Source organism: Oryzias latipes, chromosome 16 (genome assembly GCF_053564925.1).
Source record: "Oryzias latipes strain Hd-rR chromosome 16, Olatipes_Hd-rR_3.1".
Taxonomy (NCBI): Eukaryota; Metazoa; Chordata; class Actinopteri; order Beloniformes; family Adrianichthyidae; genus Oryzias; species Oryzias latipes.
This window is the reverse complement of record NC_136252.1, coordinates 31375001-31397990: the sequence shown is the minus strand read 5'-3', so window position 1 is coordinate 31397990 and position 22990 is coordinate 31375001. Positions and strand designations below refer to the sequence as shown.

Sequence of the window (22990 nt, the reverse complement as noted above, 5' to 3'; positions counted from 1 at the left end):
AAGATTTCATGTAATCCATGGACACCAGTGAAGATCACAAATCATTGAAGAAAAAAGGTTCAGCGCACTGTATAGTGGGTCTAGATGACCCAACTCCCAATGGTAAAGTGCCTAGGATAGCACAAGGGTTATTACATGTGCTGTTGATCACTAGAATAGCCACTAGAAGTAGAATTTTTCTTATTTTTTTCTAAGCGTCTTGAATGTGCTCTTTCCTTTATTGTGAAGGGGGTCTAATTTGCAGAGGAGTTCTTTCCACTCTCCCAAACCACAACGTGCACAGCTTCATTGCGCTGTCTTCACCGCTGGCTGGGCAGTTTGGAGGTCAGCAAAGTTGGTGTGAAAGTCATTGATGGAAGCTAGCAACGTTTTAAAAAGAAACGTGTGCTCTAACTTCACAGTGCCGGATGTCTTGCGCAAAATTTTTCCCCTTCCTGCAAGAGAATTAGTGTACCTTTTATGCTACAAAAAATATTCACAGGAGAAAGTTTCAATTTGCAACTATTGGAACGGTAAAATCAGAGATATTAAAGAGTGTTTTTCATTTATTGATTGCAGAAGAATAGAAACTGCAACCCATGTTTTCTCTGCAGATCCTCATCACAGGAAACAATACCTGGAATACAGCAACTTCCTGCCACTGCTGAATGGAGAAAAACCGCACAGCAAGATGGCAGATAGCGGGATTTGGATGCCTCCTTTGGCAGCAAGAAGATGGTTAAATATAAAAAACATTTGCATTTTGCAGCCTGGAGAAAAACCTTCCTGCGCATCAAGAAGCTGGTGCTGATTGGAGGACCGGATGATAATGTCATCACCCCGTGGCAGTCCAGGTATCCGTGTTTCCACTCATTTATCCCTAACAACATGAATGAGTAGAGAGCTGCTTTACATTTGTATGATCTGGAAAGAGTTATAAAAAAATTCTTCTTGGGATGTGAACCAAAACATTTTAAAAAAAAGTTAAATAATAAAACAGATTTTCTTCATTTAATAATGGATTAATATGTAGAAGAAAACGAAAAAAATATTTTTATCCTTCTTTTCTAGACATTTGTTTGACTATATAAAGTCCTGCCTGGAGGTCGTGTTGTTTCGGCTGCAGATGCATCTTAGTTTATTCTTGCATAATAATATCTACCTTCCTCTGCGTCCTTATATTTGTCTGATTTCACTGATGCCTAAAGAAAAAAGAATTAATTCCTGACCACGCTGACATGTTTTTGCATGATGACAAAAGTTTGTGTTCGAAAGAAGTTCCTACAGCTTCCTCTTAGTTTTAATTATCTACTTTTATTCTGCAGCCTCTTTGGATTCTACAACCACAATGAAGAAGTTGTTGAAATGAAGGAACAGATGGTAAGTGGTTGCAAGAGGTTTTAACCACACGTTTAGTAAAACTAGACATCATTTACAGTGATTGTAGGATTATATGGTAAAAAAAAACAGTACCTTTATCAATCCTTAAATAATGACATTTCTATACCTGATCTGAGCAGATTGTTCCTTAACACAAAATCCTGTAAACAAGATAAGAACACTAGAACATGACATCAAACAAATAAAGTCTTACAAACAAAGAGTAGAAAATTCTTCAATCCTTAGTTTCTATACCAGATCTGATCTGAGCAGATCATTCTTAACACACAAACCTGATGTTATTGTCTTCCTGCCTCAGTTTTACAAGAATGACACGTTTGGCCTGAAGACGCTGGACACTCGTGGCAACATATCCGTGTGCAGTCAGCCTGGGGTCAAACATGTTAAGTGGCACTCCAACAAGAAGGTGTTTGACAAATGCATTAAAAAATGGCTTGATTGAAGATGAGAAGAGCCTGGTTCAGCTGAGGATCAGTGCAGTCACCAATGAGCTCTGCACGCGCTTTAGAGAGAATCTGCAACGCCTTCAGGTTCTATTTAGGGACTTTTAGTGAAATCTAGTGGTCAGATGTAGGACTACAACCAAAAAAATGAACACCAATTTTCAAAATGAAATTGTCAGGCAATCAAAGTGGCTGGAGTTTAGTTAACATTCTCCAAAGTAGATTTACATTTTTTGTTTTTATGAAAAAAGAGGGATTAAATCAAAGCATTATATTAGAAAATGGACACACTTTCAACATGGAAAAGTCCAATGATTTTCAGTTGTTGACAGTTCGAGTTCACACAGATCCACTCAGTTGTTTTTGCTTTTTCTTGCTTTCTTCTCTAATAAACATTTTCCTGCTGGCATTCTAATGCAGTCATGCTTTATTTCTGAAATGTACATTTTCTCTTTTGGTTCTTTTTAATTAAAATGCTTTTTTGACAAACAAAACTGGTGACACATGAGAGTCTTACAAACGTACAGATGAAGATATTAACAGCATGTATGACAGAAATGTATCCCCAGCTTTACTAGTACACATGTTGAAGATATCAACGTACAAAAAGAATGTTAATTAATTATTATCTCTAGAGCAGGGGTGCTCACACTTTTTTGGCGTGTGAGCCACCTTTGAATCGACAATGTCTTGAAGATCTACCTCTATATATATATAAATATATATATCTATATCTATCTATCTATCTATCTATCTATCTATCTATCTATCTATCTATCTATCTATCTATCTATCTATCTATCTATCTATCTATCTATCTATCTATCTATCTATCTATCTATCTATCTATCTATCTATCTATATATATATATATATATGTCTATCTATATATAGATATATATATGTCTATCTATATATAGATATATATATATATCTATATACATATATATATCTATATATACATATATAGATATATATATATGTATATATATATGTATATATATCTATATATATATATGCATATATATATTTGTATATATCTATATGTATATATATATATATATATATATATATATATATATATATATATATGTGTGTGTGTGTGTGTGTGTATATATAAAAAATACTATTAGTAAATGTTTGTTAGTTATGTTTATTAGTTACATGTTTATTTGAACTTTATTGTTTATGTACTGATGATTAAAAACTACACAGTGAGATTACACAAAGATACTTTTGTATTAACAGATTAGGCGTTTTATTACAAAGACAGAAAGCAGCAACCATCGTATGTCATGCTCTGCTGTAAACCGTGCAATGGAGGGAGCATCATCATGGCATTTCAAAGGCGCTGCTGGCTCCGTACGAAGCGCGTGCCTCGGACAAAACAGCTTCCTTAATTAGCATGTATTTATCGGGCGAGAACTGCAGAGCTGATAGCAGGAGGAGACACGAGGGGCGGCTTCAATAAACACTCCAAATGTCCGGAGTGATCTTCTCGCGGGGACTTGACGTGCCGCGGGGCAGAAAGCGACTTTCTGATGACAGACAGAATTTTTGAAGTTTGTGCTCAGTGAATTTAAACACGCGTCTGCAGTGACGTATGTATCAGAGGATGTCCGATTGGCCATTCTGCATGTCAATCATGTCCCGTACTTCTCGGTGAGGATTTTAAATGGCTCGGGCTTTTTAAGAAGTACTTTTTTATTTATTTATCCTTTCTGGCCTGCGATCTATCCTCATGTCCTTGAAGATCGACTGGTCGATCGCGATCGACGAAATGAGCACCCCTGCTCTAGAGCAGTGTTTTTCAACCTTTTTTGAGCCACGGCACACTTTAACCCTGACAAAAATCCCGCGGCACACCAGCATCCAAAAAAAAAAAAAAAAAAGCAGAAATTCATGGTCTGTATTGATCGACAGCCCCCCCCCTCCCGCAGTCTCACGTGGATTTTTGTGAAAATTGTGGCAGAAAAAGCAGGAAGTTGCGGCTGTTTTTTTCTAAGAGATGAACCACCAGCTAAAGACGAGCTTTAGCTGGTATTTTTGTTAGAACTGAGCGACTTTATCAGCGCAATTAAGAACAAGGAAGTGAAGACTTTAAGCACTTCTGATTGGTCAGACTGATAACATGTGGTTAAGCCTTCAAGAATGATTGGCGGAGACAGTCAAAGGGGCGGGACTTTTCCTTACACAGTTATAGCTGCAGCTAAATCGCGTTACCGTGATTCTTATCAAAATGTCTTTGATAGAATTAAATAAACACAAAGAAAAAGTAATTTTAAGATCTTTTATATTCCTAACTACTCAGTGTTTTATCAGGGCCTGTTTGAATGAACAGAGAGCTGAAATCCTGGAGTGGAAAATGTTTTTAGATCAGTGAATGAGGGCAATTTCCCACGGCGCACTTGACCATCTTCCACGGCACTAGCACACTGGTTGAAAAACACTGCTCTAGAGGAATCAAAACCTGAATTTTCTTATTTACAGTAATGTTCGGTTTGTAAATAATAAAATTATTCATAAGACACAGTAGATTCTGTGAATGTTTGTCTTTACTAAAAATTCTTTCTTTGGCAGAACCAGGTTTGAATGAATTTTCTGCTTTAATTGTCTGATAACCTCCTGAAAAAGAAGACTAGACGTGTGCTGCCACCTGGTGGACATTACTAGAATTAGAAAATATTTTTTGGAATTCCATTGTCTCAAAAAGGACATTTAAATATCATCATCTCCTTCTTCTGGTTTGTCCCTTTTGGGGTCACGGGGTGGCTGGAGCCTATCCCGGCCACTTGTGGGTGAAGGCAGGGGACACCCTGGATAGGTCGCCAGTCTGTCGCAGGGGCACAAATCACACACCTATGGACAATTTAGAGTTAACAATTGACCTGTGAAGCATGTTTTTGGACGGTGGGAGGAAGCTGAAGACCTCAGAGAGAACCCACGCATGCACGGGGAGAACATGCAAGCTCCATACAGAAGGGCCCCCCATTGATGTTCTGTTTCAAGCCCCCCAGCCAGGACTTGAACTGGGGGCCTTCTTGCTGTGAGGCAGGAGCGCTAAAGACTGTGCCACCATGCAGCCCCATTAAAATATTTATGCAAAATATTTTGTTTTAACAGTAAAATGAGTTTCAGTTTCTACATCAGGTAGAATTTCTCATTTCATTGAACATCCTTTTTTAAATATTATTAAATTTGATTACAGAAAGTATAAAATTGAAAAATTATATTTAATGCTATCTAAAAAAAGCTTGTTGTAAACATATAAGCATGTCAACCACTTTAAATGTATGTATTATTTTTAACTTGTTAGATTTTTAGATGCTGTTTTTGCTAATAAAAAGTAATCAAACGGATTTCTAAACCAGCCATAAATTTGCCAGGCTTTACAAAACTCACCAGTGAGAACCGATTCTGTTCAGTTCTGCTGCTCATCCATGTCGGCTGTTTGTCCTTCACACATGATTGGATTACACATCACAGTGGGTCAGTCAGTCTTATTGATCTTCTGGTTTGAGCTGATAAAAACAAATAAAAATAAAAACACAAGTCTCTTTCAAATAAACAAGTGGTCTATATTTGCTTTCAGACTTTCTAATGATCATAAAAGTGATCATAGAAATCCATTCATCCATCCATAATCTGCACTGGCTTTGTCCTTTGTGGGGTTCCTGTCCCAGGAAAATCATGAACCAGAAATATAATTCAGTGTATTTCAATCTTTGTTATGTTGTTTTTCCTCTAAAATAATATTTAAAAAACATGCATACTCGTTAAAAATGTATGGAAATCATTCGAAAAGGTCAATCTACTGTCATAATAAGAGACATCAACATTAAGAATTAATGTTTAAAATTAATGGGGAATAAGTCTGCAGAGGAGGGGGTGGAGAAAGTCAAAATTAATCCTTGGTTGAATATTTGTCTCTGAAAATTTTACCATTATTTTAAAAATTTCCTTTCTTAAAGTTTGAATATATTTGTTGTAAAAAAAAAAAAAAATCGAAATTTTTTTAGTGAAATAATTCATAAAATCTGTGAAAACAGGGTAGAAAGTGAAACTTTTGGCTGAAACACCTGTTCAAAGCGAAACCAGAAAGAAGAACCCTCCTTCACGCGGCCCCTACCAGGTAGGGCCGGTGACGTCAGCAAGGTGACACCCACCTCTTAGCCGGGCTCCGCGTGTCATCGGCGCAGATTTCAGCTCTGACGAGTCTGTGTTTGGGACGTTCTGGACCAGAACCGACATGAGTTGGATTCTGCGCTCTGAGGCTGCACTCCAGCGGCTCGAAACGGACCCACCGTTCCACAGGTAACTACTGAGTGAGGAACACTTTCTTTTACTTTTTTTACTCTGTCCTGTCCAACAACTGAGCAAACAGATGAAAGCTGAAGGCCTTTTGTGTTGGACTGGTGCCAGAGGGGAGCATGGGCGACCCCAGGTCAGGGCCCCCAAGGCCACAGGACGCCTCCTTGTGCCTACCTCTTTATGGACTGAGGTGCTCGACTGGGTCCACGGTCCACAGTCCCAGTCGAGCAGTTCTTAGAATTTAGCTTATGTGCTGAAAGGCAAGTGAAAGGAGTGAGACACAGAAACCTCCCAGTGACAGACAGCAGTACTCACAAGCAGAATGATGATGTCATTAAATGTGGTTTATTGAACATTCGATCCATTTCCTCTAAGTCCCTCTTAGTCAACGAGTTAATCAATGATAACAACCTTAGTCTTCTAGCCTTAACAGAAACTTGGCTCCAACAGGATGACTGTTAGACTGAATGAAGCACCCCCCCCCCCCCCCCCACACACACACACACTTATGCTAACTATCAGAAATCCAGGATCTCAGGGAAAGGAGGTGGTTTGGCAGTAATATCACAGTCTAGCTTACTTCTCAGCCCTAAAGTTAAACATGTTTATAACTCCTTTGAAAGCATCACATTGTCTATAAATCACCCAAACAGGAAGACTAAAAACCTGTTTTATTCATAATTATTTATTTTTATTAACAGATGAGGCGTTTTATTACAAAGACAGAAAGCAGCGACTATCATATGTCATGCTCTGTTGTAAACCATGCAATGCGAGGAGCGTGGGCGGCATGGCATTTCAAAGGCGCTGATGGCTCCGTACAAAGCGCGTGCCACGGAAAAAACATCTTCCTTAATGAGCTCGTATTTATCGGGGGAGAACCACAAAGCTGATAGCAGAAGGAGACACGCGGGGCGACTTCAATAAACACTCCGGACATCTTCTGCCCCCCGACAGAAGATGTCTTTGACGTGCCGTGGGGCAGAAAGCGACTTTCTGATGACAGACAGAATTTGTTCTTGGTGAATTTAAACACGCATGTCGTGCAGTGACGTATGTTCTGCATGTCAATCAAGTCCCGTACTTCTCGGTGAGGATTTTGATGGTTGGTGGATTTTTTAGAACTACATTTTGTTTTTTGTTTTTTATCTTTGCTGGCCTGCGATCTACCCTCATGTCTTTGAAGATCGACCGGTCGATCGCGATCGACGTAATGAGCACCCCTGAGTCATTGACTGATGTAACAGAGAATCTGGCAATTTTTCAAAATAAAACATCTTTCAGATTCCCAAAAAAATAAAACGGAAGTAATGCAAGTTATTTATTCTTTCTGTGCGGCCTGGTACCAAATGTCCCGGGGGTTGGGGACCACTGTTCTAGGACATAGTTTCTGCAGAGCGACAAGGAGTTTGTTAAAAATTTTCCTCTGAGTTTTGGGCGAAAGCCCGCCCCCACTAGCTTACGGCCCCTCACAACCCCAACCTAACATGAGCGAAGCAATGAAAGTGGCTGGAGCTATCCAGCTGTACAGTTTTGATCAAGATTCCAGCTCAGCCGAGGAAAACAAAGACGTACATGGATATATTTGTCTGTAAATGATGAACCTTTACTGATTGTAGCAGCAATGCTACGAGCTTTTTCCAACCATATTTTTCATCTGCTCCCGATTCACCACAATTTGAATAGATACTCAGAAAGGCAATTTAAGCTTAATTTCCTTCCTATATGTCCCCTGTCATCACAAAAAGGACACTAGAACATGTTAAAAAAAACACAGAAAACACAACTGTTTTTCACCTTTCTCCATCATGAACTTGGTTTTTAGATTATGTTGTTTTCTGACTCCAAAAAAGTCTCGGAAGGTTTTTCCTGTAGTTTCCACTCTTAAGAGAAACATCATAGACATATTTTTTTTATTTTATTGAAGTACCTGGGGGTCTGGAATGATGATGTTTGAAATACACAGGGAAAAACTTGTTTTTTTCCCTTGTAATAAGCTCTACTTTCTTTTTTTCTGTCCTTAAGTCATCCAAGAATTCTTAGCTTGGATCAGACAACTGAATTAGTCATTTCAGTCAATACAAAACAAGGTTTGACGTTAAAGAGGAGATTGCAGGAGCAACATTTTAAGCACATTTTAATCCTTATTTCTACAGTGAGATATTTTTCCTGGAAAACGTTTTTTCTTGTCAGAGACAACATTAAATCTTTGTAAGATTAGATTAGATTTGCTTTTATTGTCATTGTCCATTGAAATTAAAGCATCATCATTCCAGTGCAAGAATAACAAAATATAATATTAAACATCCACTGCTTGTATCATCTTTTTGAACATATGAGTTGACTGATATGTTTCCGACTATTGTCATTTGTGATAACATTTGTTACAAGTTTATCAATATAAAGTACAGGCTGTGATTTTGAGTGATGGACAACAGACAAAACTATTTTTGATGACACAAGGACAGAGATTGTCTTGTGCTTAGAAAGCACAGACTCATCTCTGGCATTATCAATGTTTGAAACCCTAAAAACACAATCTCCTATCAATCTCTGTGAACACGATCTGTACGTGTGTTCCACTTTGGTCATCTTGATCTGTAAGGTTATAATCAAAGGATTAAACATTTTTAGTAGTCACTATATCTCAGTTGTCTTTTAAAAATAATCCTCTTCAGAGGTTTCTGGAGATATGACCCTCAGAAAGTTGATTGGCTGAGCTTCATGCCTCCTTCTGTATATAAACTGAAGCATCATTAAGCTTGTTTATCTTTATTTTTTTGTCTCCTGCTGCGTCTAAACAACAACAACAGAGATGTGGAAGTGTGCTTTTCCTTTCTTTGCAGCCCTGCTGACTGTTGGATCCGCTCAGGTTCCAGGAGGTCCGACAGACATCAACGCAAATGACCCGGAAGTCCAAGCTGCTCTGAAGTTTGCTATGAAAGAATACAACAAGGGTTCCAGCGACCAGTACCTCTACGTAGTGGTGGATGTGATCAGTGTTCAGGGACAGGTTGGTAACATTTCACTTATACGCTCTGCAGAACCCTAAAATGTCAAATATAGTTTAACGGACGGCTTCAGTCAAACTGCAGGACCTGTTCTTCCTAATTGAGTCATCTGCATTTTCACTGTTATTTTTTCACCTTTAGCAGTTTATTTAATTAATTGCGGCTAAACATTTTAGTTGAGTAACATTTTTTTTAAAGATTATAGTTTTTTTTTCATCTTCAACAATTTTTTATCTTTTGCTTTACTAAACTATTACAGAAAGAAGCAGTTTGATAAATATTTCAAGTATTTCAATGACAAATTAATTTAAGTTGTGCTGGTCTTAGATGTTGTTTTGAATCACAATCCATGCTTGCTTCCTTTTAATTTATATCTTTTTTTCTTAAATACAGGTGGTTGCAGGTTACAATTACTTCCTTACTGTGAAAATAGCCAAAACTCTGTGCAGAAAGAACTCCAATGTTTCAGGGTGTTCTGCCATCACAAATTCACCCATGGCCAAGGTATTTATTTAACATATTTTTATATTTAGAGACAGAAAGCACTGAATTTGGTAAAAATCTGCTCTGTTATTTTAAATTTTTATTTTTTTATTTTATTTTTTTTTACCTTCAAGATTTTACTATGTTGTTATTCGCCTTTTTATTAAATCTGTTTTTTTAAACAGGTTTTATTATGGTTAGCCTTAATGTGCTTCAATTTTAATTGTATTAAATCGCTTTATAAACAAAGGTGATGACTGTTTAAATTCCACTTTGTTAACAATGTTATTCGACCAATCTTAACCATCATATTGTTCTGCATGTATTAATGACTGCTGATCTTTTTTTCAGACTTACGAATGCACATTCAAAGTGTTCGAACCCCTATTCGGCAATGATATGCAGCTGACGGAACAGCAGTGCCACCAGCTGCATTCTCAACCAAGACGGAGATCCTAAAGATGCCCAACTTTGTTTAGTCTGTTCAGTTTATAACTGATAACACTGATTTATGTTAAGACAACTGTCTTGTAATGTCGGGCTATACAAATAAAACTGAATTGAACTGAATTCTGGACTCTCTGGTTGATTTTGAAAGACAAGAAACTGAAGTTCCAGGGTGCCTTCATGAACATAAAAGCAGAGAGAAGTCGGCTGAAAGCGTTTTTGTCAACTGCATAAGCATGAAGACTTTCAGCTTTATCCTAACCCCAGCTGTCCTCATGCTGCTGATGGCAGCCGGCTGGACCAGCGCCTACAAGCCCGTCATCCTCGTGCACGGTATCTTAAGTGGGCCTAGGTCTTTTAAGATGCTCACTGGATTCATCAAGAAGGTATGTCCTTCTCCCTGTGAGGTGTTTGCAAAGTGCTGGACAGGAAATCCTTTTTCAAGAGCTAAAACATCTTAAATGTGGATTTCCTCACTTTCAGATCTGTGTGTCATAAACCCTTTAAACCTAATATAGCACCTGTAAGTCTGTGCCTTTGATTTAAATTTAAAATCATTGTAGTTATTTCATTACTTTTAAGCAGCTGTTTAAACGGCATATGTAAAAAAAAAAACTACCGTAGACAAAGATCACTCAGACAGAAGAACAAAAAATTCCACAAGTTGGTTCTTTTTTACAGTTCAAGGCCGTGTCAAACAGCCACTCTGAAGATTTTGTGCATATTTCCCGGATGATAATTGGTCATACGTGAAAATACGAGGAAAAAGTGAGAAAAGTTGGGATCTTCATGCAAAACTTTCCCAGATGTATCACGAATGAACCACGGTAGAACTACGGAAGGTTAGAACATAAACCGTGTGTGAATATTGCACTGTTTACACACAATTCATTTGTTATTCGTGCACCAATTACGTAATTTTAATGTGTATTGTGAGCCGTATTCACCATATAAAAGCTATGCATCAGTGCTACACGCGTGAAAAGTCTGTTAGACTTATGTGAAACTGTCGTGGAAAGCCACAAATTTGTGTGCATCCTGCTATCACGCACATTTGCTTAGATTTACGCAATATTTAGGCTTAAACTACGTAAAATACGCGTAAGCTGCGTAACTTCCAACCAACCAAAAATGTTGAACAGCTTAGAACGGAATTCATGTAAAGACCCGTAGACCGAAACACTCGATGGACATCTGTGCACATCGACGTATGAGGAATGCAAGAAACACTTGTGAATGACGTAGGGTTGTGTTTAGTAATGGTTGAACTTTTGTTATGTTTTGTGTTAAATATGTACTCTTTAATGAATAATATGAAAAAAAATCAGGCATCAAATTGAGGTGAAACTTTAAATAACATCAATTTGACTCAGAAAACATATAAGAAAAACTGAATTCAGGTAAAAAGTCCCACTTTGCTGCTGTAACCTCCAGATCAGCTGTGTTTGCTGACCGTATGTCGTGGAGGTAAAGTTTATATGTCCACATGTGTCACAGACTGTAAACTACATCACTTTTATGCACCATGAAACCCTGCAGGCACATCCAGGTACCGAGGTGACAGCGATTGATCTGTTCAACTATGGAAACAGCACTGAGCCCATGTGGAACCAGGTTGAAGGTTTCGGAAAGGTCATCCAAAAAATCATGGAGAAGTCTCCAGAGGGAGTCCATCTTCTGTGCTTCTCTCAAGGTTCACCCAGACTCAAACAGCATTTAATCTGAGATGCAGAACATATCAGAGGAGGATTCATGAGAAGCTCATGGTTACAGTTTTCTCAGACCCAAACAGACACTTTTAAACTCTGTGGGTTAAGGAGGAAGTACCATCTGAGATGTGGTGTAGGTGCTTTGAGTGCTGCACACAAAGAAAGCAACTTAGTTTTAGTGTGTGCACACAGCAGGCCTGTGGATCAGCTGAGAGACAGTCCTTCATCATCTGAATTCAGAGAAAATAAAGCTTAAACCTCCACCTAAAGTGTAACTGTGCAAAGAAAACCTTTAAGCATAAAATGACTGTATCAGTGAGGTTAAAAGAGACAGATACTAACATTTTGTCTTTCTCAGATGTATATATAATTCTTCCTGTTTGCTGCATCAATCTGTTTTTTTAATCGTGAGTTCTCAGTTAGTTTTATGGATATTTCCACAATGACTGAAAGGAAACTAAATATGAGTTTCAACTGTTGGCTCACAAACATGACTTTAACCCTTGTGCTATCTTAGATGACCCCACCCTTCCATTGACGTGTTCTCCCTACCATGACAAAGGTGTATAAAAGTGGAAAGATTTCATGTAATCCATGGACATGAAAAAGGTTCAGCGCACTGTCTAGTGGGTCTAGATGACCCAACTCCCAATGGTAAAGTGCCTAGGATAGCCCAAGGGTTCTTACAGCTGCTGTTGATCACTAGAATAGCCACTAGAAGTAGAATTTTTCTTATTTGTTTCTAAGCGTCTTGAATCTGCTCTTTCCTTTATTGTGAAGGGGGTCTAATTTGCAGAGGACTTCTTTCCACTCTCCCAAACCACAACGTGCACAGCTTCATTGCGCTGTCTTCACCGCTGGCTGGGCAGTTTGGAGGTCAGCAAAGTTGGTGCGAAAGTCATTGATGGAAGCTAGCAAAGTTTTAAAAAGAAACGTGTGCTCTAACTTCACAGTGCTGGATGTCTTGCGCAAAATTTTTCCCCTTTCTGCAAGAGAATTAGTGAATGATCAATAAATCAATCTGATCTAAATGATCAATCTTTCTTCAGTGAAGCAATGTTACTTTAGTATATTGAACATAATTTGGGAGGGTTTTAGCTTTCATATGAGACATTTCTAAAACCAATGGATTCATTAAAAGTGAGATTATACGCTTTTGTTTCTACAAAATGGATAAGCGACAAGACTTTTGTCAGGGACTGTATATAAACTGAAGCCTCATTAAGCTTGTTTATCTTTATTTTTTTGTCTCCTGCTGCGTCTAAACAACAACAACTATGTGGAAGTGTGCTTTTCCTTGCTTTGCAGCCCTGCTGACTGTTGGATCCGCTCAGGGGCTTCCAGGAGGTCCGACAGACATCAACGCAAATGACCCGGAAGTCCAAGCTGCTCTGAAGTTTGCTATGAAAGAATACAACAAGGGTTCCAGCGACCAGTACCTCTACGTAGTGGTGGATGTGATCAGGGTTCAGGGACAGGTTGGTAACATTTCACTTATACGCCCTGCAAAAGCCTAAAATGTCAAATATAGTTTAACAAACGGCTTCAGTCAAACTGCAGGACCTGTTCTTCCTAATTGAGTCATCTGCATTTTCACTGTTATTCTTTTACCTTTAGTAGTCTATTTCATAAACTGCATAACATTTTAATTGAGTATAATTTCTTTCTTAAGATTTTTTTTTATCTTTTGTTTTACTGAACTATTACAGAAATAAGCAGTGTGATAAATATTTCAAGTCTTTCAATGACAAGCCAATTTAAGTTGTGCTGGTCTTAGATGTTGTTTTGAATCACAATCCATGCTTGCTTCCTTTTAATTTATATCTTTTTTTCTTAAATACAGGTGGTTGCAGGCTACAATTACTTCCTTTCTGTGAAAATAGCCAAAACTCTGTGCAGAAAGAACTCCAATGTTTCAGGGTGTTCTGCCATCTCAAATTCACCCATGGCCAAGGTATTTATTTAACATATATTTATATTTTTATTTTTAAGACAATACAGCACTGAATTTGGTGAGAATTTGGTCTGTTATTTTATATTTGTAGTTTTTTTTGGTGTTATATGTTTTTTTGTTGCCTTCACGATTTTACGATGTTGTTATTCACCTTTTTATTAAATCTGTTTTTAAAGAGGTTTTATTATGGTTAGCCTTAATGTGCTTCAATTTTAATTGTATTAAATCGCTTTATAAACAAAGGTGATGACTGTTTAAATTCCACTTTGTTAACAATGTTATTCGACCAATCTTAACCATCATCACCATCAGCATATTGTTCTGCATGTCCTAATGACTGCTGATCTTGTCTTTCAGACTTAAGAATGCACATTCGTTGTGTGGAGTCGCCCATGGCTCAATTATATGCAGCTGGTGTGTCAGCAGTGCTACTAAAAAAACTCTACAATAATATGGATTGAAATTTTCCTTTGAAGTAATTGTAATGCCATCTTTACAATCCTCACTTTAAACGTTGCCATTATTCCTGCAGAAAGCAGAACAGCTTTGACGGCAAAAAAAACAAATTTGCTCTATAAAAATACAGTGTTGGATCAATTTTTCATTTTCTGAACATGAGTACATGCGAGGGAACACCGTATTGTGAATCCAAATAAAGCTTTCTATCATAATAATCAAAAAAAAACCAGTTGCTACAAGTGCAGGACTTCCACTTGAAATGTTATCTGACAAGATGTCTGAGATTTCTCCAAGATGTTCTTTGCAATTTCTGAATTCTTATAACACTTTTTCTGTAACATTTTTCTCTACACCTCCTCTCATTTCCTGCTCAATCACTTTTTTCCGGCAAAGAGGAACAACTTTCACTTTGGAGACTTCTGCTTCAACGTTGTTTGTGCCATCACATGGACGACAAAAGTCACAGTTCTGAGACGAACATTTCCTAACTTGCAAACAAAATCTTTCGTTTTATGAACAAAACTTTTTAAGTAGCAAATGAAAAATATAAAATGTTTGCTATCAAAATACATTTTTGTGTTTTGCGATAGCAATGTTTTTAGATGGGTTGTCTTGAATTTGGCTTTCTCTAGCTTTGTTTGTTGTGTTCTCCTCTCTGAGCCCAGCCCGACATTTGTGCTACCAAACCAGCCAATCACAGACAAGAGGGTTCGTGCTGATTGAAAAAAACTTGAACAAAGGGACCAATGGAAAAAAAACGCAAATGAAAAAATAAGAAAAAAGGAAGAACAAAATTACAGACCGTATCACTATTCATTACAAACTTAAAAGGATGGGGGGCAAACGACCAATTATTCAAACTGTATTATTTTCAAATATGTTCAAAGTTTTTAAATTCGGGGCCATCATTTACATTTATCAATTCAATATTAGGCCAGACTGAAAATAAAGTATCGGTAAGTAGAAACCCAGACAGTATGTTAAAAACAAAAAGAAACATCAGGAAGAACCCATTTCAGCAGCAAGTCTAAAACACCAGATCAGAATGTTGTACAGCCAACACACCTTCAGTGACAGACAACAGTGCTCACAAGCAGAATCATGATGTCATTAAATGTGGTTTATTAAACATTCGATCCATATCCTCTAAGTCCCTCTTAGTCAATGAGTTAATCAATGATAACAACCTGTCTTCTAGCCTTAACAGAAACTTAGCTCCAACAGGATGACTATGTTAGACTGAATGAAGCAACCCCCCCACTTATGCTAACTATCAGAAATCCAGGATCTCAGGGAAAGGAGGTGGTTTGGCAGTAATATCACAGTCTAGCTTACTTCTCGGCCCTAAAGTAAAGCATGTTTATAACTCCTGTGATGGCTGCCTACGCTGCCACACCATCAGGGCAGTAACCTCCTGCACCACACACTACATATATCTGTTCACTCTATTTGTTTGCATATACTTTTAGATTTCTTTTTCAAAAATAACACACATTTGATCATAAAGTTTATCAACATGTTTCAGTTTACTTTATTATAATTTGCTTTATTAATTTGATGTTATGCTTTGAGTTACCAGTGCTAAAGGGAACCATTGCTGCTGCTACTGCCATCTGCTGCTGGAACAATCAAGTCAGGCCTGACACAAGAATGCATGCCAGTCAGCAGAGGCCTTATATTCAGCAGGCAGCTAATTGGACTGAACCATCACCCAGTGGACAAGGTTTTTTCTTTTGTGTTTCTTTACTTTAGTTTCCATTTTGATGGTCCTTAGTTTCATTCATTGTGTATGTTAATTTACTATAGGATGGACTTTAGTTTAGTTTGTTCTCTGTATTTTGTCTTAGTCTTTTTAAGTTCCCCCTTTTGTGTCTAGTTGGTTTGATCAGCCACTATATATGTTCCCTTGTGTTTGCAATTAGGGAGGTCAGTTTAATTATGTTGGTTTGTCTGTTCAGTTGTCCTCTGTTACATTTAAAAGCTTGAGTTAACTTTATTGCTTTGACCTCTTTTAAGGGCCCATTTTTGCCCATTTACACATTTTGAAAAATAAATTTAAATATTTTTGATAAAATTGTTTGCTGTCCTTGCCTTCTACTGCTCGGTCCACCACACTCCTTTGAAAGCATCATATTGTCTATAAATCACCCAAACAGGAACACTCGAAAACCTGTTTTATTCATAATTATTAATCCCCCCCCCCCCCCCCCCCCGGCCCGTATCCAGAATTTTTAACTGAGTTTTCCGACTTCCTATCACCTATTGTTTTAGATTCTGATCAAATTATAATAATAGGGGGTTTTAATATTCATGATGATGACCCCAGTGACTGTCTAGGAAATGCTTTTGCAGCTTTATTAGATGATGTTGGTATCACCCAAAATGTAAATGTCATAAGCACACCCTGGATCTTGTTTTAACTCATTGTATAGAGATTGGCCAGTTAAGTGTCCTTCCTCATAACTCCATCATTTCTGATCACTTTCTGATTACCATCCAGTTTACATTAGAACAGGGGTCGGGAACCTATGGCTCGCGAGCCATATATGGCTCTTTTGATGGTCACATGTGGCTCGCAGACAAATCTTTAATTATCCTTTTTTTTCATTTTTTTTCATTAGACCAGACCTTCTCGAGCGCGATGCGATGCCAGAGGCGCGCAGTAGTAGCGGTGCTTGGAGAGAAAAATATCAGTTACTATTATCTATTATTTCACAGAGTTTGTACCAGCCGGAAACCTGTGAATTGCCGTGCCTAAAACTGCGCGCTCCCGTCTCTGAGAAAGAGCGCGCAGTTGCGGGGACGGGATGTTAGAGGAAGAAAGCAGAGGGTGGGGGGTGGAGTTGTGGGCACAGGCAGCAGGTGAATCGCGCAGGGATTGTAAAAACGTAAAACCCGCTACCCGTCACTCACTGCAGCGTGTGTGTTTGTGTTTGGCTCAGCGTCTGCATGTGATCAGTCTGTCTCACATCTACAGAACATTCAGACCTACGATCACGTTTAAAGTCTCAACGCCTCATTTATCAGCAACAGCATAACAATATTATTAAAAAGAATCCACAGACTTATTGTACTTTAAAAATGTTGAAATTACATCAAATGCAGACATTCACTTGTATATTTAGTTTTAAACATCGTTGCTTACTGAGTTGGACTGGGTGGCTGTTGGGCCGCGTTAAAAGTTCTGGAGTTCATGGAACGCATGAAGCAGAGATCTGATTGGCCCTCAGTTCTGTCGCTCAGCCTGTTGTTAGGCAATTTGGACCAATGGGGTTCAACTATGGGCCGAATAAGGGAAATGGGAGGGCTGAAGCGGGAGGGGGAATATAAAGTTGGGAGAAGCGCTCTCGTCTCGCTGGAGAGAATAAGGAGTTGCTAAATTAATTGTATGGCGTTTGTTGCGGTCTGCATTAACCAGAATAAAGAACCTTAAGAGAGGTTAAGTCTCAGTGTGGGAAAGGGACGCTACATTATTGTATGGCTCTTTTGAAATTACATTTCAAAATATGTGGCGTTTATGGCTCTCTCGGCCAAAAAGGTTCCCGACCCCTGCATTAGAACATGCTACTGCCCCAGTGAATAAGAAACAACTTAGAAGAACCTTATCTGACCGTTCTGTGTCTGAGTTAAACTCACAGTTCAGCCAGTACTTAGTGACATTCTGAGCAAAGACTCTGAGACCAGTTCCCATAGCATCAGTCCTAGCATACATGACCAGTTTGTTAATGATGCCTTACAAGCCCTCAGGAGTACACTCGATGTTGTTGCCCCCCTGAAACCTAAGTTTGTTAGACAAAACCGAGTAGCACCGTGGTTTAACGCTGAAACACGTTCTCTTAAACAAGTAACCCGTAAGTTGGAAAGAGAATGGTGTCTCTTCGGTTCAGAGCAGTCTCTGAATATCTGGAAACAAAAATAGCCTATTTAATTATAAAAAAGCTCTGCGTAGAGCTAGAACTCAGCACTATTCAGCCTACTAGTACTATTGCTAGATTACCTCGCAGTCAGAGCTCAGTAGAACCACATGTTCCTGTTTCTCTCAGCTCTGATGATTTTCTGACATTTTTCGATAGTAAAATCTGAAATATTAGACATAAATTGAATCTAGTTATTCCTTCTATCAGCCCAAAAGTCATCCAAGGATTTATAGCTTGGATCAGACAACTGAATTAGTCATTTCAGTCAATAAAAAACAAGGTTTGACGTTAAAGAGGAGATTGCAGGAGCAACATTTTAAGCACATTTTAATCCTTATTTCTACAGTGAGATATTTTTTTGGGAAATTGTATTTCTTGTCAGAGTCAACAATAAATCTTTGTAAGATTAGATTTGCTTTTATTGTCATTGTCCATTGTACGATGAAATTAAAGCATCATCATTCCAGTGAAAGAATAACAAAATATAATATTAAACATGCACTGCTTGTATCATCTTTTTGAACATCTGAGTTGATGGATATGTTTCCGACTATTGTCATTTGTGATAACATTTGTTACAAGTTCATCAATAAAACGTACAGGCTGTGATTTTTGCATGATGGACAACAGACAAAACTATTTTTGATGACACAAGGACAGAGATTGTCTTAGAAAGCACAGACTCATCTGTGGCAATATCAATGTTTGAAACCCAAAAAACACAATCTCCTATCAATCTCTGTGAACACGATCTGTACGTGTGTTCCACTTTGGTCATCTTGATCTGTAAGGTTATAATCAAAGGATTAAACATTTTTAGTAGTCACTATATCTCAGTTGTCTTTTAAAAATAATCCTCTTCAGAGGTTTCTGGAGATATGACTCTCAGAAAGTTGATTGGTTGAGCTTCATGCCTCCTTCTGTATATAAACTGAAGCATCATTAAGCTTGTTTATCTTTATTTTTTTATGTATTTTATGTATATGGATGGTGTGGTAAAAGAGGTGAATGAAAGGGTGTCGGGTACGGGTGTGAGCATGATAAATACTGACGGCAGCGAATGGAGTGTGAATCAGCTGCTGTTTGCAGATGATACTGCACTAGTGGCTGACTCAGAAGAGAACTTGGGACGTCTGGTTGAGGAGTTTGGAAGGGTGTGCGACAGAAGGAAGTTGAGAGTGAATGTGGAAAAGAGTAAGGTGATGAGGTGTACGAGGTTAAAGGGTGAACGCAGATTGAATGTGGCATTAAATGGGGAGTTGTTGGAAGAGGTAGAGTGTTTTCAGTATTTAGGGTCGTGTGTCTGTGTGGATGGTGGAATAGGGGGAGAGGTAGAGTTTAGAATGAATGAAGTACGAAAGATATGGGGGGGAATGAAGAGAGTGTTTGAATGTAGATCACTGGGAAAGGATGCAAAAAGGAGATTGTATGAGGGTGTGGTGGTGCCTGCAGCGTTATATGGGGCTGAAACATGGAGTCTGAAAGTGGCGGAAAAGAGGAAGCTGAATGTAGTTGAGATGAGATGTTTGAGGAGTATGTGTGGTGTGACGCGTATGGATCGTATGAGAAATGAAGTTATCCGAGAGAGAACTGGTGTGACGCGAGAGTTGGCTGAAAGAGCAGAGCAAAAGGCACTGGGATGGTTTGGACATGTTGAAAGAATGGAAAGGGAGCGATTGGTGAAAAAGGTATATGAATCTGATGTGAGTGGAGTGAGAATGAGAGGAAGACCGCGAATGGGATGGACAGAGGGTGTAAAAAGAGCGCTGAATGCAAGAGGGATGACTGTGGTGCAGGGGAGAGAGGCTGCTCAGGACAGGGATGGGTGGAGAGAGTTTGTGTATGGATGAATGGATGGGTGTGGTAGAGGTCTGGTCTTGGGATGAAGCGGCAAGGGGAAACCAGCCCTGGCTGAGGCCCTGCAGTGGAGGTGCCCACACTGGGCTGTGCAGCTGACCCTGGTGCAGTGTGGTGTGGCTTAGACCAGATCTCAGACCAGTCGCACGCACATACGCACACACGCACTCACGCACTGAAGGAGGAGGGTTTGGGGAAGAGACAGAGGGAGCTAAAATTGTGTGCCTTGTCTAGGCTACCCCACCTTGGTGGGACACAGCCTTGGTAAATAATAATAATAATCTTTATTTTTTTGTCTCCTGCTGCGTCTAAACAACAACAACAACGATGTGGAAGTGTGCTTTTCCTTTCTTTGCAGCCCTGCTGACTGTTGGATCCGCTCAGGGGCTTCCAGGAGGTCCGACAGACATCAACGCAAATGACCCGGAAGTCCAAGCTGCTCTGAAGTTTGCTATGAAAGAATACAACAAGGGTTCCAGCGACCAGTACCTCTATGTAGTGGTGGATGTGATCAGGGTTCAGGGACAGGTTGGTAACATTTCACTTATACGCCCTGCAGAACCCTAAAATGTCAAATATAGTTTAACGGACGGCTTCAGTCAAACTGCAGGACCTGTCCTCCCCAATCAAGTCATCTACATTTTCACTGTTATTTTTTCACCTTTGGCAGTTTACTTAATAAATTCAGGCTAAACATTTTAGTTGAGTAACATTTTTTTGAAAGATTTTTTTAAAGAAAGTTTTTTTTCATCTTCAGCAATTTTTTAGCTTTTGCTTTATTAAACTATTACAGTAAGGGGAGCCGGTTTAGCTCGTGCTGGTTTGCAGAACCTTCCGTCTGTGAAACCAGGGTTCAAATCCAGGCTGCTCCCTGTTCCATTCTCCACCTCTGTGCCAGTCCCAAGCCCAGTTGCTTTGAGAAGGTTGCACCAGGAAGGGCATCCGGCATAAAACATTGCCAAGTTTACCATGCAACTTGTTTACTGTGGCAACCCCTGATGGGAAAAGCCAAAAGAATAAAAAGAAGCAGTTTGATAAATATTTCAATGACAAGATAATTTAAGTTGTGCTGGTCTTAGATGTTGTTTTGAATCCTAATCAATGCTTGCTTCCTTTAAATTTAGATATTTTTTTCTTAAATACAGGTGGTTGAAGGCTACAATTACTTTCTTACTGTGAAAATAGCCAAAACTCTGTGCAGAAAGAACTCCAATGTTTCAGGGTGTTCTCCCATCTCAAATTCACCCATGGCCAAGGTATTTATTTAAAATATTTTTATATTTACAGACAAAAGAGCACTGAATTTGGTAAAAATTTGCTCTGTTATTTTACATTTTTAGTTTTTTGGAGGTTTTTTTACCTTCAAGATTTTACTTTGTTGTTATTCACCTTTTTATTAAATCTGTTTTTTAATCAGGTTTTATTATGTTTAGCTTTAATGTGCTTCAATTTTAATTGTGTTAAATCACTTTATAAACAAAGGTGATGACTGTTTAAATTCCACTATGTTAATAATTTTCTTCAACCAATCTTAACCATCATATTGTTCTGCATGTCCTAATAATGACTGCTGATCTTGTCTTTCAGACTTACGAATGCACATTCGTTGTGTGGAGTCGCCCATGGCTCAATGATATACAGCTGATGGAACAGCAGTGCCACCAGCTGCATTCTTAACCAAGACGTAGATCCTAAAGATGCCCAACTTTGTTTAGTCTGTTCAGTTTTTTACTGATTTAACGGTTAAGACAACTGTCTTGTAATGTCGGGCTATACAAATAAAACTGAATTGAACTGAATTCTGGACTTTCTGGTTGATTTTGAAAGACAAGGGACTGAAGTTCCCTTTTCTGCCTCAATAAATCAGAAATGGTTTTGTGACGTCAACATTTCAGCTCTATTAGGAAGTCAGGGTGCCTTCATGATCATAAAAGCAGAGAGAAGTCGGCTGAAGGCGTTTTTGTCAACTGCATGAGCATGAAGACTTTCAGCTTTATCCTAACCCCAGCTCTCCTCATGCTGCTGCTGGCAGCCGGCTGGACCAGCGCCTACAAGCCCGTCATCCTCGTGCACGGGGTCTTAAGTGGGCCTAGGTCTTTTAAGATGCTCACTGGATTCATCAAGAAGGTATGTCCTTCTCCCTGTGAGGTGTTTGCAAAGTGCTGGACAGGAAATCCTTTTTCAAGAGCTAAAACATTTTAAATGTGGATTTCCTCACTTTCAGGTCTGTGTGTCATAAACCCTTGAAACCTAATATAGCACCTGTAAGTCTGTGCCTTTGATTTCAATTTAAAATCATTGTAGTTATTTCTATTACTTTTAAGCAGCTGTTTAAACGGCATATGTAAAAAAAAAAACTACCGTAGACAAAGATCACTCAGACAGAAGAACAAAAAAATCCACAAGTTGGTTCTTTTTTACAGTTCAAGGCCGTGTCAAACAGCCACTCTGAAGATCTTGTGCATATTTCACGGATGAAAATTGGTCATACGTGAAAATACGAGGAAAAAGTGAGAAAAGTTGGGATCTTCATGCAAAACTTTTCCAGATGTATCACAAATGAACCACGGTAAAACTACGGAAGGTTAGAACATAAACCGTGTGTGAATATTGCACTATTTACACACAATTCATTTGTTATTCGTGCACCAATTACATAATTTTAATGTGTATTGTGAGCTGTATTCACTATATAAAAGCAATGCATCGTGCTACACGCGTGAAAAGTCTGTTAGACTTATGTGAAACTGTCGTGGAAAGCCACAAATTTGTGTATGCATCCTGCTATCACGCACATTTGCTTAGATTTACACAATATTTAGGCTTAAACTACGTAAAATACGCGTAAGCTGCGTAACTTCCAACCAACCAAAAATGTTGAACAGCTCAGAACGGATTTCAAGTAAAGACCCGTTGACCGAAACACTCGACGGACATCTGTGCACATCGACGTATGAGGAATGCAAGAAACACTTGTGAATTACATAGATCGCGTAGGAGTGTATTTAAGGAATGTTGA

General features: G+C 38.7%; 4 protein-coding genes and 1 long non-coding RNA gene across 6 annotated transcripts in view; all 5 read left to right on the top strand.

The window, feature by feature from the left end:
• The first annotated feature begins 227 nt into the window (after positions 1–227).
• On the top strand, positions 228–2238 carry LOC101158051 (uncharacterized). Its single transcript, XR_013648005.1, has 5 exons — positions 228–324; positions 402–512; positions 594–833; positions 1305–1359; positions 1679–2238. It is a non-coding gene; the product is annotated as an uncharacterized LOC101158051 (long non-coding RNA).
• A 6558-nt stretch (positions 2239–8796) lies between these two features.
• LOC101170488 (cystatin-like) lies at positions 8797–10198 on the top strand. The gene is made up of 3 exons (XM_004085145.4): positions 8797–9147; positions 9539–9649; positions 9980–10198. The coding sequence occupies exons 1-3, from the start codon at positions 8950–8952 to the stop codon at positions 10085–10087; spliced, it is 417 nt and encodes a 138-aa protein (XP_004085193.1). The 5' UTR covers positions 8797–8949; the 3' UTR covers positions 10088–10198.
• Positions 10199–11424: 1226 nt separating this feature from the next.
• LOC110013957 (cystatin-like) lies at positions 11425–16271 on the top strand. 2 transcript variants are annotated; one of them, XM_020700531.3, is made up of 5 exons: positions 11425–11768; positions 12565–12660; positions 13093–13262; positions 13628–13738; positions 14096–16271. In XM_020700531.3, exons 1-5 carry the CDS (start codon positions 11594–11596, stop codon positions 14099–14101), a joined length of 558 nt encoding a protein of 185 aa, XP_020556190.2. In that variant the 5' UTR covers positions 11425–11593; the 3' UTR covers positions 14102–16271. The 2 variants fall into 2 exon arrangements, with proteins under 2 accessions (XP_020556190.2, XP_078788678.1); XM_078932552.1 differs by having other exon boundaries at positions 13628–16271.
• Positions 16272–20286: 4015 nt separating this feature from the next.
• Positions 20287–21770, top strand: LOC101171465 (cystatin-C-like). Its single transcript, XM_023964150.2, has 3 exons — positions 20287–20499; positions 21117–21227; positions 21559–21770. Exons 1-3 carry the CDS (start codon positions 20299–20301, stop codon positions 21646–21648), a joined length of 402 nt encoding a protein of 133 aa, XP_023819918.1. The 5' UTR covers positions 20287–20298; the 3' UTR covers positions 21649–21770.
• Positions 21771–21903: 133 nt separating this feature from the next.
• The window catches only part of LOC111948941 (lysosomal thioesterase PPT2-B-like), a 4369-nt gene continuing 3282 nt past the window's right edge, over positions 21904–22990 (top strand). The window contains exon 1 of the mRNA XM_078932553.1: positions 21904–22098. Within this exon, the coding sequence (XP_078788679.1) occupies positions 21943–22098 (156 nt within the window). The 5' untranslated portion in view covers positions 21904–21942. The remainder of the gene's footprint in view (positions 22099–22990) is intronic.

Bases quoted from the DNA above. Each gene is read 5' to 3' on its own strand.
- LOC101170488 (XM_004085145.4), top strand. From the start codon at position 8,950: ATGTGGAAGTGTGCTTTTCCTTTCTTTGCAGCCCTGCTGACTGTTGGA. The intron at 9,148-9,538 runs GTTGGTAACATT...TCTTAAATACAG, and splicing joins TGATCAGTGTTCAGGGACAG to GTGGTTGCAGGTTACAATTA. The intron at 9,650-9,979 runs GTATTTATTTAA...TCTTTTTTTCAG, and splicing joins CAAATTCACCCATGGCCAAG to ACTTACGAATGCACATTCAA.
- LOC110013957 (XM_078932552.1), top strand. From the start codon at position 11,594: ATGCACCATGAAACCCTGCAGGCACATCCAGGTACCGAGGTGACAGCG. The intron at 12,661-13,092 runs GTCAGCAAAGTT...CTTGCTTTGCAG, and splicing joins GCTGGCTGGGCAGTTTGGAG to CCCTGCTGACTGTTGGATCC. The intron at 13,263-13,627 runs GTTGGTAACATT...TCTTAAATACAG, and splicing joins TGATCAGGGTTCAGGGACAG to GTGGTTGCAGGCTACAATTA.
- LOC101171465 (XM_023964150.2), top strand. From the start codon at position 20,299: ATGTGGAAGTGTGCTTTTCCTTTCTTTGCAGCCCTGCTGACTGTTGGA. The intron at 20,500-21,116 runs GTTGGTAACATT...TCTTAAATACAG, and splicing joins TGATCAGGGTTCAGGGACAG to GTGGTTGAAGGCTACAATTA. The intron at 21,228-21,558 runs GTATTTATTTAA...CTTGTCTTTCAG, and splicing joins CAAATTCACCCATGGCCAAG to ACTTACGAATGCACATTCGT.